General features: G+C 39.6%; 1 protein-coding gene across 4 annotated transcripts in view; it reads left to right on the top strand.

Annotated features, from left to right (window-relative positions):
* DCTD (dCMP deaminase) overlaps positions 1-13,491 on the top strand; it is a 58,036-nt gene that overhangs the window by 4,400 nt on the left and 40,145 nt on the right. The window contains exon 1 of one of the 4 annotated variants that reach the window (XM_042014933.1): positions 2,610-2,644. The exons of the other annotated variants lie outside the window; for them this stretch is intronic. Coding sequence (XP_041870867.1) covers positions 2,613-2,644 — 32 coding nt within the window. The 5' untranslated portion in view covers positions 2,610-2,612. Of the gene's footprint in view, positions 1-2,609; positions 2,645-13,491 lie in introns of those variants that run through there. 4 annotated transcript variants of the gene reach the window in all.

Genomic DNA, 13,491 nt, shown 5'->3' with positions numbered 1-13,491 from the left:
GAAAAGTTTTGAATGGAAATGATGTGATATGAGCTTTGCCTCAAAGTTAGCTATGGAAATGTGAGCAATGTTTTCATGGTAAAATCTTCTCAGACTCACCCTAAGCTTCTCATTAAACTGACTTAGCATTCAATTCTGTTAAGTCTTACTAATACTGCTGAAGTTTCTGTGAACAAAGAAAAAAGAAGATGGAGAATTTTGGTTGTTCCAAAACCCCTAGGACTGATGAGGTCCAAATTAGTGTCTGATGCATATTCCCAAAAAATTCTTGATGCAGTCTTGGTATTACATCTTCCATAGTAACAGTCTCACTATATTTTTTGTGTATATCTGATACTTGTATACACATTTTGGTTTCCTATGTTTCGTCATATCTATGGAATTACACTGTCTATTTGCTGCTGCCTAATGGCTTTGGAAAACCACAAAGCATGTCTGGTTAGCCAAGAAGGTTCCCAAGAGTCTGGTCTTCTCTTTTGGCCACGTGTAAGAAAGAAGCCGGCCAGCAATAGAGGGTTACTGCTCATCGGCATGAAGGGAAGAATGGAGGAATTTCTCAATAACAGCTCCTTTGGAGGTGAACAGCAGTTAATTTCTTCAAGTATTTAAGATGTATTATCAACTAATATTCAAGTTTGCAAGTTTACAGAGCTAATGCTTTTAACAGTCCCTCTCTACCGGTGTAAGGAGTAAGTGCTCCCACCACAGCCAGAAAAAGCACTTAGTGTACGTCTGCTGTGTTGTGTCTGAGGAGGGAAACAGATGAAACATGAAAAGTAATGTTTTAGCAATAGCATCCTGAAGTACATTTCTTCTCTGTATCATCCATGCACTTTCAGAAACACGGTGCAGCAAATGAAGTAGCCTGGACTAATAGTATTTAACACCTGCATTACAAAAGAAAAGATGATTCTCTAACTGGTGGAGAGAGTTAGGGAGCCTTTCTTCTAACAAATGAAAAATTGTATTTTAAATGCAAAGAAGTATGGACTTGCCAAACTCTACTAAGTTAAAAGTTCTTCTTTTCTCCTTTACCCACTTTTCATCTCTTCTTTCACCTCAAGATAAAATTTCTTAGCATGAATCCAAAGTATTTTGATGTCTGGCTTCAGACGTCAGCCAACAACAAAGGAACCTCAATCCTATTTCATTGCTAAGTGAGGCTAAAAAACCATGCTGCAAAAATAAAATCAATCTGTGCAAATTTATAGCAAAAATGGGAGTGATGCATCAATACCGAGATTTAGCACTTCTAGACTGCTAGAGATGTTGCTGAATTGTATGAATCATTCCATGGCAGTTTTTATTCTAGTCTGGTTATCCAAAACCCAGAATCCCAATATTCTCACTTTTTGGAGGATTGAAACAATTTGAAGAACACAGCATGATACTATTATGTCCACTTTGCAGTGGACATCAGAAAAAAAGAATCATGTTAAGTGACATGATGGAGTAAAAAAAATGCCTGTATGAAATAGGATAGGTATTAGAATGTTGGATGCTTTCAGCTCCTGAACTGAACCTATTGAACTGAATTGTATCATTTTTATTATTTCAATATGTTGTCTCAGAAATGCTTGGGATAAGATTTCTTATCACAAGAAAAGCATTATAATTCATACAATAATTCCTTTTTTTGGTATCTTATTCTCAGGTAAAAGATGTATAAAAGTTATCAATTCCATATGGTCAAGCATGTGTTATGAAATGCTTGTGTCCACATGTAAGACACATGACAATATTTCAGCAGTTCTCTCCCTTGAATTTCTTTGTGGAAAAACATAACAAAAGCATGAATTGTAGTTAGCTGCACTTGTGTGTTCATAAATGAACACACTAATAAAGGAACAGCCTCCAACAGCATAAAAAGATTACACTGAATAAGAATTTAAAAAATATTTTTAATCTAGGCAAAGTCTGCAAAATTTAAGTATTGAGTAATACATAATCCTTGGAGCATGAAATGTCAGAGCTGTTGCTGATAATCAGCTATTCTGTTAAGGTGAAAGCAAAAGGATATATAGTTGATGCTTATACCAAAGGAATCACAGGATTATGGGATGATGGAGGTTGGTAGGGTGTCGTCTGGAGGTCATCCTGTTCAACCTGATTACACAGGGCCACCTAGAGACAATTGCCCAGGATCATGTCCAGGCATTTTTTTTTAGTATCTCCAAGGATGGAGATTCCCCAGCCTCTCAGGGCACTCTGCTCCACTGCTTGGTCATCCTCAAAGAAAAGTGTTTCATGAGGTTCAGAGGGAAACTCCTTGTCTCACTCAGTTTGTGCCCATTGCCTCTGATCCTATCACTGAGCACCACTGAAAAGAGCCTGGCTCCATTTTCTTTGCATCCTCCCTTGAGGCATTTACATACATTCATGAGATACAACCAAACCTCTTCAGCAGGCTCAACAGTCACACTCGCTCAGCCTTTACTGATACATGAGGTACTCAAGTCCCTTACTCATCCTTGTGTGCTGCTTTGCTGGACTCTTGCACAGGGAAGCCCAGAATTGGACCCAGCATGCCAGATGTGACCAGTGCTGAGTAGAAGACAAGGATCACCTTCCTCGATCACCTTGTATCACCAAGGATCACTTTGGCCTGGAGCATGTACTGGAGCATGAGGTTATTCTTCCCCAGGTACAGGACGTTGCATTTTTTTTTGTCGAACTTCATGAGATTCTCGTTTACCCATTTCTCCTCATCTTTAAAGGGCACACAAGCTTGCCACATAATACAAACATACCAAACCAAAGAAACTGCTGAACTGCAAACTGGCTTCTTGAACTGAAGGCCAGAGGTGCCCCTGCAAGCAAGTTTGGAATCAGTGGTGCTTTGCCTTTAGTCTCACTAGAAAATCAGAACAAGTGATAAACTGTCTCAAGATGGTGGTCTCTGCAGCTGTCAGTGATGTTGTGGACATCATCACTCTTAAAAGACCTTGGTTCTTCTACAGAAGCATTAATACGTGACTGTACAACTCAATATGCCACCTTCAGCAATTGAAACAAATAAAAGGGAGTGGGGTGTTAATATAAAGAAGAAAAATGGTGTTTTCAAATGCTAGTTCAGAAACTCACTGATCACTTAACGTTGACACCTTTTTTCCCAAATGTAAATGTGAAAGAAGTACAATACTCTTACGCAGCAGCATGCTTCCCACTCCAAGAACACAGAAACAATAATTTTGGGCATTTCTTTTAGATTGCAGAATTAGGCCTTCCACCCCAAGGAAATAAAGTGGAGTGTATCTTCAAAGTACAGAATGAGGTACAGCTTCCATCTAGTTTCACCCCCGATACTTAAACCAAGATTTGTGGTAATTTTTGATATATCACTGATGATCACTGTGCCCCCCAATGTGTACTGTCATACCTATACCAACCTTGCTGCTCCCTTCTCTGGAGGATCCCCACACCCCCACTTCTTGGAAGAGTCTTTTGAGTGGCTGTAGTATGTCTCTTCCTGTTGCTGTGCACAGGCTGCCAACAGTGACATCTGCTGTTACAGTCAGTGGCTGGGGTTGCCATTCAAACCATTCCACTCAGACAGAAAATAGAATCCAAGCCAAAACAGGAGTGCTTAGCCTGGGTTCTGGTCGGGAAGGGCTCTGAGTGAAGGGGCATACACTGCACATCCTGCTGTGGCCTCTGATAGCCACTCTAGCGGTGAGAGCTGGAAGAAGACTGTGATTCCATAGAGTTCAAGAACGGTTTGGACAACAGTCTCAGATGCATAATGTGATTCTTGTGGTTGTCCTGTCCAGGGCCAGGAGCTGGAGTCAATGATCCTTGTGAGTCCCTTCCAGCTCAGCTTATTCTATGACTCTAAGAAGCAGCAACTGGAGATTGAGGGCTGTTGACCCCTTCCAATTGGTGTGCCTTCTACACTATTTTCAGGGAACGACCTGTTCTCAAGCTACATGTAACATCACTAATCACAGGTGCCAAGATGCTGTTAAGAGAAAACAGTGATCTGTCCAATTAAAACCATTTCTTAAATTTTAGATGGTTCTCATAGATCATGGGCAGGATAACACAAGCTTTTGTTTTATTTTTGGAAGAGGAGACAAAGAAATACCCTGAGGCAAGGAAGAAAAAGATGAGTTGTTTATGAAAAGAGATTTTTTTGAATGAAGTAAATCCTTAAACGAAATCATGTTTCAGAAAACAAAAAATCACAAAAACAACATTATAAAAATCTCAAAAGTGCATATATGCACATTTTGTATCCATAATACCACATGAAAGAGTAATGCTTTTATGTATTTATCTTTAAGAGCTCTTTTTTAATGTATCAACATAAATGAAGAAAAACTGAAAATAGATAAAACTTTTCCACTGTAGTGAACTTGCAGTGCTGCTCCTGCCCATTATCCTGTATGGCAAGAAAGAAAAAGTAGTGGTACCCTGCCTTTTAATGCAGCAGAGTTTAACCTCTATTCACAGTATTCCACATCTGTGGAATGTACTTCTCCAGCAGTCTCATTTTAATAATATATTCTAATCCATTAAATTCACTCTGGTGAGGTTGCTGTGAACCATGACATTTCCAAATCCAAGTAAAATCAAAAAAAAAACCAGACTACAGAGATAAAATTATTTTCATATGTTTAAATACACAAAACTATCATGACAGAATAATTATGTCATATATTTTGTCATGTCGTATTTTTTAAAACCATGTCAAATACTGAACTGAAGGACCTGCAGAAAACTAAGAAATAGCAAAAGAAAATAAAACCAAAGCCAAGCTATGATGGATGAAAGACAAAGTGTAATGAGCACGTCAAAACTTTGTTTTCTCTGCTGCTGTACCTGTCAGATGATACTTCTGCAGCACCAAGAGAAGTCCTGTTAGTCCAATCATTTCAACTCTTAACCTGATCCCGTATTCCAAATGGCATCCAGCCTGGATACAGGGCAAACAATGTCAATTCCAGGGTATGACGGGGCTTCTTCACTTCTGCAAAGCCTTCCTTTTCCTGACCAACACTGGGCTATAATCTACATGGATTGATGCACATTATTTCTGAAATGTGACATTATCTCAATGTGTAGTTAGGCTTATTCATATTTTTGATGTGTATCTGTATAAGCAAATTGTTCTGGGACAAGTCGTAGGAGCAGGCTTTCTTGAAAGCAAACATGTAGCCAGTAGGAAGAAAACTACATTGCTAAACTAATCAAGGATAATGGAATACCAAACCTATTAAAATGCCCTAGGGTATATCACCGTGTCCCGCAGCCATAGGGAGGAGGAGAGAAGATCCAGCAGGCAGGAATTGTGCAGCAAGATTGATTGATTTAATTATTTTACAAACTCTTTTATAGACTTTTTTCTTCATAATCCAATTGGACAAAGGTCAGCCACCCCTTGGGGGTGATTGGCTAAAATCCTAAAACATCCATTGTCAAAATATTTTTCTACTATACCATAAACAAGACTTTTAAAGGTTGCAGGCATTTCATTGTTTACATAACTCTGCTACCTCTTCTGTGAGAGAGAAAAGTCTCTCACAGTCTTAGAAAATAGCAAGAAAATCCTTGCTAGCAGCATTTTTGTATCCACACAAACCAAATAGGAAGGTTGCCTTCAAATGATTCCAGGAAACCCAAAGAGCTGAATGTTAGTAAATGCTGAATTTTTAATTGAAGCAAGACAAGCAGGGGATTTTTGCATCCTCTTCAGATACTAAATTTTAATTTAGGTATACCAGAATTAAGCATAGCTATAGCATTGCCATCTCAGAATTCTTCACTCTTGTATTTTATCAAATGTATTTAAATTTCATCCTGAAAAAGCGGAAATGAATATTTCTATTTTGCAAGTGTACATAATATGATCAAATAACTTCTTAATCTCTTCTTTGGTAAGTTTTCCCTGCAAATCCGACTTCCCAGACACTTAATAATTTTCATTTCTGTCTTCTGTCTCCAATCCAGTCAAAGGAGCTCTTTTCTCTTTGAAATGTCAGAAATAGAGCTAACTCCCTATCACTAGTCACACTAATGCCAGGTATAGAGATAGGAAGCATCTGTCTACCTCTGCTACAGTTCCATTTTATTTTGCCGTAGACTGGATTAACTCCTTCTGTTACAGCACCTCATTGGGAAGAACCTGTGTCAGAGAATTGCTGCTGTGACTGAAGCTCCTCTTCTGAGACAGATTCCTAGGACTAAGGGTCTCCTCTACTGATAACCTGCATACTTCTTCCTAGATAACACAATCTTTTTTTTCCTATTGAATCCCTATTGTTTACTTTTGGCATCATATTCCAAAGCTCAGCCCATTCCAGTGCCATCTCCTGCTTTTTCACAATTTATTGTCAGAACAGGAAACATTTTATTAGTATAAATTTTTAATATTTAATGTGCCTTTTGCCACTTACAAGACAGAAGTATTTCTTGACCACATCTGCCTTTTTTTTTCTACATTATGTCTAATTCTGTTGTTGCTATCCATGAATGGAACAATACCTCCTGTGATACCAGAATGTGAAAAACTAAACTAACACAAAGTCAAAATACAGGACTCAAAATAGACATGTATTTTTGAGCTCTGATGCCATCAGAATTATTTTGAGGAAGCTGACATACATTTTAAGGTTTTCCAAGCAAGGATTTGTATATACCTTTATTTTACTTGACTCCATTTTGATTTATATAATGTATCGTTAAAAATAATTTTTAAAAAGGATTCTTATTCTCTTTTCACAATTTTTAGTATAATCTTAATACCATCCATTAATCTTAAAATCCATAAACTTTCTCCAGAAAGGCCCCACAATTTCCTGTGATTTTTTAAAAATAAGGGCTAATAGTTATAATGATAAGAACAAAAATATCATTAAGACCTTACTTCAGCCCTACTGGTCTTGCTTTATGTCATTGACACTTTATTTCACAATGTGTAATTTTTGACTAACCACAAAATAATTTGGACTGTTTATTAGTCAGTCCAGAATCATTTTGTAAAGATATAATAATTTTTGGTTTATAAAGTAAATTTGCAACCCAAGAAAACACACTCAAAAACCCCTGGGCTTAGAGAAATTCAGTAATCTTGAGTTTCTTTTGCTGAGGGCCCCTTTAACATTTTGACAAATCTCCTGGACACTTTTCATTTCCCATCTATTCCTAGATGGCCCTTTCTGTCCCCAGCCCTGAACCCTGCTTCCTTTCCAGAAAATCTCAGTCATCTTTCCTTCAGGGACAGCTTGACACATCGATGCGGGATAAAGGTTTAGCATTCCTGCTCTGACTCCCCATCTGCCTGGAAGAGCTGTAGTGAGAGCACAGAAATGGACATAACCCTTTACTGTAGCATATAATTTTCTGGACATTTTTCTGGCATATGAAGCTGTGATTTATGGCTCAAATTAATGAACACACTACCACCTTCCCCAGGGGTGTTTGGGTGTTTTGGAGCCACCAGTCTGTGGCATTGGAAAGCAGCAGACCCTTGGTTTCTGTAGGAGCAACACCTGGACCTCTCCTTCCTGCTGAGAGCACTGGAACAGCAGGAGGTTTTTTGTCTCCTGGACTGTAGAAATGGGCCCCAGCAGCCAGGCTGCACTGCTTCACTGAAGGGGCCTGGCTGACTGCATCCTTATCCTCCCACAATCAGCAGAACTTTAGGTATGGAGGATTCTGTCATGCTTCTCCTCTCTCAGCAAAGCAGACTGATAGGACTTTTCTTATGGCTCAAGGTTTCTGATTTTCTACAGCCACAGGCAGACATTACAACAGGGATTAAGCATGTTGTGATCTACTTTCAGATTTCTTTTCAAACCACTAGCCCAGGTACTTGAGAAATACTGATCACTATCTGATAATTTTGAAATAATAATAATAGTAGTAGTAGTAGTAGTAGTAGTAGTAGTAGTAGTAGTTTGGAAGGCTCCACAAGAAAGTGTATGTTTAAAATGTATGTAGGAAGGGGATGAGCCAGAACCAATTATGTTAATACATTAATTATTATACTCGATAAATCAACATATTGTTATTATACCCAATTTATATTATTACATCCAGAGGGGAAACAAGTGTCACAAGCAGGTGAGTAAAATGTTTCTCCCGGCAAGACCAAACTGTGCAGAGCTAGAGATCTACAGTGTTTCAGAAGGCTTGAGGCACTTTCAGAATTCAGTCTTTCTAACTACCTATGCAGAAAAGTTTCAAATCTGTTTGCATGCTTAGATTTTAAGATCATGTGTAGATAACAGGTTGCATACATGCAGGTACAGTACAGCGTTTGCAAGAACTGGGCCTTGTAAATCAGCAGAAGCTTGGAAACCTAGCAAAATACAATTTTAAGTTAAATAGCAAAAATAATGGTAAGTGTATATATGTATAATTTGACAATACATTAGATTTTGCTATTGTCTGCTAAGAATGATACCTTTAATCTCTTGCTGCATCCAAACATTTATTTGACAAACATAAGTGCAATTTTTTTCATAAATATTACAGAAATTGTGCCTCAAATAAAAATATTGTTGCCATGGGACAAAACTTTAGATAATATATGCAGAAGTTACAGTAGCATCCAGGAGTTCATATTTTGTAGCTATTTACATTAGGGAAAACCTGTCTTAACAGTTAGCATTTTTTTCCTCAGCAAAGTGCTTTCAAAACATTTGCTAATTAAAACCTTTATATCTTTTAGACAGTAAAAGTGCTTTTTCCAACCTGCAACAGCTATGTAACTTATTTTATTAGTGGTTTGGTAATAGAGTCAGATAAACCTTTGATTTAATAATTAGCATTTATAGAGTGCTTTCTGCCTTCAGAGCACTTTGCAAACATTAACTAATTAATTCTTGCAACTAACTCTCCTGTAGTTTGGGGAAACAAGTATATTCATAGACAATTGCCAATTCACCCACTATTTGTTCCTCTCTGTGTTTCTAGGTCATTACTGACAGTGAGTTGGCATACAGTGGTGTTGAGCTCTGTATAAACTTCCACACATACCTTTCTCCATTTGCTGGGTGATATACAACATCTTTCTTGAAGGGATAACTTTCCCTAGGGCCTGACAGGTGTCAGCTCCAGAGGCTCGGTACTTATGCCCCTTTTCCTACTACACTGTCAATGCCCTCTTCCCTAGAAAAGAATCCCAGCTGTTTGGCTTTCTTACCCTCTAATTTCAGGGTTATCCCAGCAGCAAAGCTATGAGGTGACAATGTGCTCACCTGGATGACGGCTGAAATCTTTTCACATATCTCACATCTCACTCAGGGGTAGGTTACCCTCTCCTTTATGAGTCCTGCATCTTCTTTCTCATGTTCTCCTGATGGTCCTGCTCTGGAGTAGTCTGCCTTATCACTTCTGCCCTTAGTAAGAGAAGAGTTTCTTCCTTTACTAGATGAGTTGACTTTTGCTTCCAACATTTCTTCTTGTGTACTGGGCAACTGATGCTGGCAAGGGTTGGTGCTCTGGTTCAGCTGCAGTGCTTGTCATGGAGGCTGGAGTAGCTGCTGTGCCAGTCACTGGGGTTGGAGTAGCCACGTGCCTGTCAGGGGGCTTGGAGTAGCTGTAGTGCATGTTGCAGGTGTTGGAGTAGCTCTTGTGCATGCTGCAGGTGTTGGAGTAGCTCTTGTGCATGCTGCAGGGTTTGGAGTAGCTGCAATTCCTGTTGTTTTCTTATCAGATCCAGACACTTTCTCTTCCACTCGTGGGTGCTGAGTAGTGTTGAGCAGGGTTTGGTTGTCGTGGGCCAGTCCCCAGCATGTTGCAGTGATTTGTGTCTCTCTGGAATGGTCAGGGTGATGGCATAATTTTTCCAAACATTTTACGAATTATTCAGTTTTCTCCACTTGTTCAGAAGTGAAGTTCTGAAACACTGCATGTTTGCACTGTCTGAGGTGCTTGCTCATACTATCCCCCGTACCCTGCCGCTCATTACTGTCCAGCCATGGGGGAGTTCTCTCGGTGATATTCTTAAATAGCTGTTTAAACACGACCTGAAACATTTTCAGGAGTAGGAGACATATCAGCAGGAACACGCTGGTTTGAACATCCTGAGGATATAAAAAATTTTCAAGAGCTGTTTGAACTAGCCTGGAGGAGAAGGGGAAGGTGAAGGAGAAAGGGAAGGTGGAGAAGCAGGGGAAAGTGTCCTCCTTTGTGTTCCCCATAGATTGAATCTCTGAGTTGAAAAGGTAAAGAGTGTCATTATTAATAATTAATAGTTCTGAGATGGCTCCCAGAGTACTGAAATGACGGTAATGCTGAGTACAAATACCAGATTAGTTTCACGGCCAGTAATTTTATCCTATCATAAGCCAGTGTTACAAAGTACAACAAAATTATACCCTTAATCCAGGCCCTGGAGGTGATAAACAGCACAACAGGGATCATACACAGCAAATAAAGTGTTACATAATACAACCCTGAGAACTAGCACAACAGCTCTGACAGGAAATAAGTCAATATTGTGACCAGCAAGTGTTAAACAATTTCAGAAATGCTTATAACAAATTTGTTTTAACACACTTTTGTCAGATCTGCCATTACATCAACCCTTTGTGTGTTGGATGGGGCGTCATGGTTTAATCAAGCAGGCAACTGAACACCGCACAGACACTTGCTCACCAACCTCCTGCCACAGAGATGGGAGAGAGAACTGGGGGCAGGGGAGGGGAATAAAATTCGTAGGTTGAGATGAAGACAGTTCAATAGGACAGAAAAAGGAGGAGAAATAGTAATAATGATTATGATAATAGTAATAATAGTATACAAAACAAGTGATGAACAGTACAATTGCTCACCTCACCCTGATCAATGTGCAGACAGTTCTTGAGCAGTGGCCACTGTCCAGCTTTCCCCTAGTTTGTATACTGAGCATGATGCCATATCCCTTTGGCCAGTTTGGGTCAGCTGTACCAGCTGTGTGCCCTGCTGGCTTCTTGTCCCCAGCCTGCTCACTGCTGGGGGTGGGGTGAGAAGCTGAAGATTCCGTGGCTTAGTGTAAACACTGCTTAGCAACAACTAAAACATCCGTGTGTTACCAACGTTATTCTCATCCTAAACCAAAACACAGCACTGTACCAGCTAGTAGGAAGAAAATTAACTGTATTCCAGCTGAAACAATTATTCTCTTCATCCTCTTCTCTACTCCAATCACTCAGCTCTTTTTAGTGATTTTGTCTGGGAGGGTTCAGCGAGGTCTGCCGAAGCCGAGCAAAGCAAAGTGAGGCAATGCAAAGCAAAGCAAAGCTTTGGATACTGAGGAGGCCCCTCCATCTTCTCTCAACCCAGCATCACAGGCCACTTGCTGGTGGTACGTGCATACTTCAGGAAAACGTGGCAGTTTACACAACAGCTTTGCCCACAGGTGCTGGGCACAGGGTGAGACCATCAGACAAGGAAGAGGCCTCAGCAAGGGGTTGCAGTGGGGCCTCTCCTTGGGGTTCCCAGTCCCTGCACCTCACACAATCAGTGACATCCAACCAAGCAGGCATGTGAGGCCGGGAGCAGGGAGTGGGCATTGTCAGGGTGCAGCACTGTACCCGAGTGTCAGACTTAGTAGATCTTCCTATATAGTGGTGTTCCTCTGGACTCTCTGACCTCACTAATGAACTCTTCCCACTCTGGTTTACCTGGTGTTAGCTCTCCCAGGCCATCACCACAATATGAAGACAAAATCTGAAAAGAAGCAGTATTCTCCTGCTGACATCTTGCTTTATTTCTGCCTTGAATACCACCTGCTACAAGTATTATTGTAAAAGTGGAATATTGTTTGTTCCCTTTCTTTCCTATGGATTTATTGATTTGTGGCCTACAATAATGCAGGTTTCCTGTTTATTGCATCCCGTGTAGCCACTATGTTATACTGCATTTTACCCATATGATAGATCTGTAGCTCTGTGTATGTTACAAGTGGTATGAGGAGAGTAGAAGCTGCAAGGCAGCTGTGACATGGCCCTGATGGTATCAGAGGGTAATGAGGAGTCACTTGCAGGTTTTTGACTCAGCAAGGCAAGTAAGCTCTCTTGATTCACAGGCTTTAGGAAATTTCCTGAAATTAAGATACTCTTTTTACAGAAAATAAAGGCCATTAATAAAATTCAAAATTAATGGCTTGCATTCAGTGAAATTTAGAATTCCATCATGTACAAATGTCCAGTTGTTTATAATTTTTTAGTTTTGCTAAATGTTTGGAATTAGTTTGTCAGATTTTGTAAGTATATTATTTATTGGGTGATGAAATTATGAGCCAGAAATTGATTGTATTACTGCTGTGTATCAATTTCTCATCAACATTTAAAAAATCCAAGAAACTTCAGGATGCTTTTAATAGCTCAACCAAGTTTTCATATATCCTGTGTCTTTGAGCAAGAAAAACAGAGCGAAACAGCAACAGAGAGATATCTGCTAAGGCACACTTTATCATTACATTCAGATAAACAGTACAATTAAATAATGTAGGAGGTTTGTAAAGGTTAGAGAATTAGGGGCTAAGAACCCCTTGGTGATCGGCTGTTTGTTAAGTATTGAAGAGTAACTTTTTGTGATTCTGTTTCTGTAAGCTGAGCCTGTCAAGTGGATAATACTAGGAAACAGAGCAGTGCTGTGTTTTGTAATTGATGTGCCAAGCCTATTTCTCTATGGAAATGAACAGATTTTTTTTAATTTGCTATTTTATTGTATTTATAATTAGCCGTCTGGAAAAAAAAAGTTCTCTTTTAGCATCTGCAGTGATGCATTGATTCTTTCATTACAGCAAATACACATGACCCCCGGTGTTCAACTGTAAACAATAATAGTTACTGGCTTCATTAGGAAGCCAGCAGATGGCTTATAAGTTCTCATGGTCGCATTTATCCATTTGAGGCTTGCAGTGTGCAAATGTTTGTGTTTTAAACAGGATGAAACAATGTAAAAGGGACTCTGTGCTTTGTTTTTATTAGTAGCAATTCATTTGTTTTGCAGATTTGAATCCAAGTATTTGAGTGCACTGTCAATATTTCCTGGCTGCAGGTAAAATGCTCTCTGGGCCTTACCTCTGCCTCTGTGCCATTTTCTGTACCAGAAGAAATGAGGCTAAGTACCACTTCCAGAGCTTTGACAGAGATGTATTTTTCTTAGCAAGACTCATGTTATAGACCCAACCATGTTTCCTTTCCCCTTCTCCTTTCCCTTTCCTTTCCTCTTCCCTTCCCTTTTCCCTTTCCCTTCACCAGTGGTGCCCCCTTTTATCAGAGAGGCCGTACTGCCCATAGTTTACGCTACACAGACTGGGGATCTGACCATGACAATCATTAGTGCCCTTTTGTCATTCCAAAACATTTACAGGGCCAAATTTTTGTGCACAGATTTGGAATACCTGATGAATAACAGCTCATTTACTGTCATCACCAGTCTGGTGCCCAGAGTGTGATGAACTTCAGGGAGCTGCCCAGATAGGCTGCAGGCAGTTGCAATGATTGTCAAACATAACTGCCACATTTATTATCTCAATAGCCAGAGCTATCTAAA

Source organism: Corvus kubaryi, unplaced genomic scaffold (genome assembly GCF_017639235.1).
Source record: "Corvus kubaryi isolate FWS band 111438036 unplaced genomic scaffold, C.kubaryi_AGA036_p1.0 split3-131, whole genome shotgun sequence".
In the NCBI taxonomy this organism is placed as follows: Eukaryota; Metazoa; Chordata; class Aves; order Passeriformes; family Corvidae; genus Corvus; species Corvus kubaryi.
The sequence above is the reverse complement of the archived record's forward strand: the minus strand, read 5'-3'. Positions and strand labels throughout refer to the sequence as shown.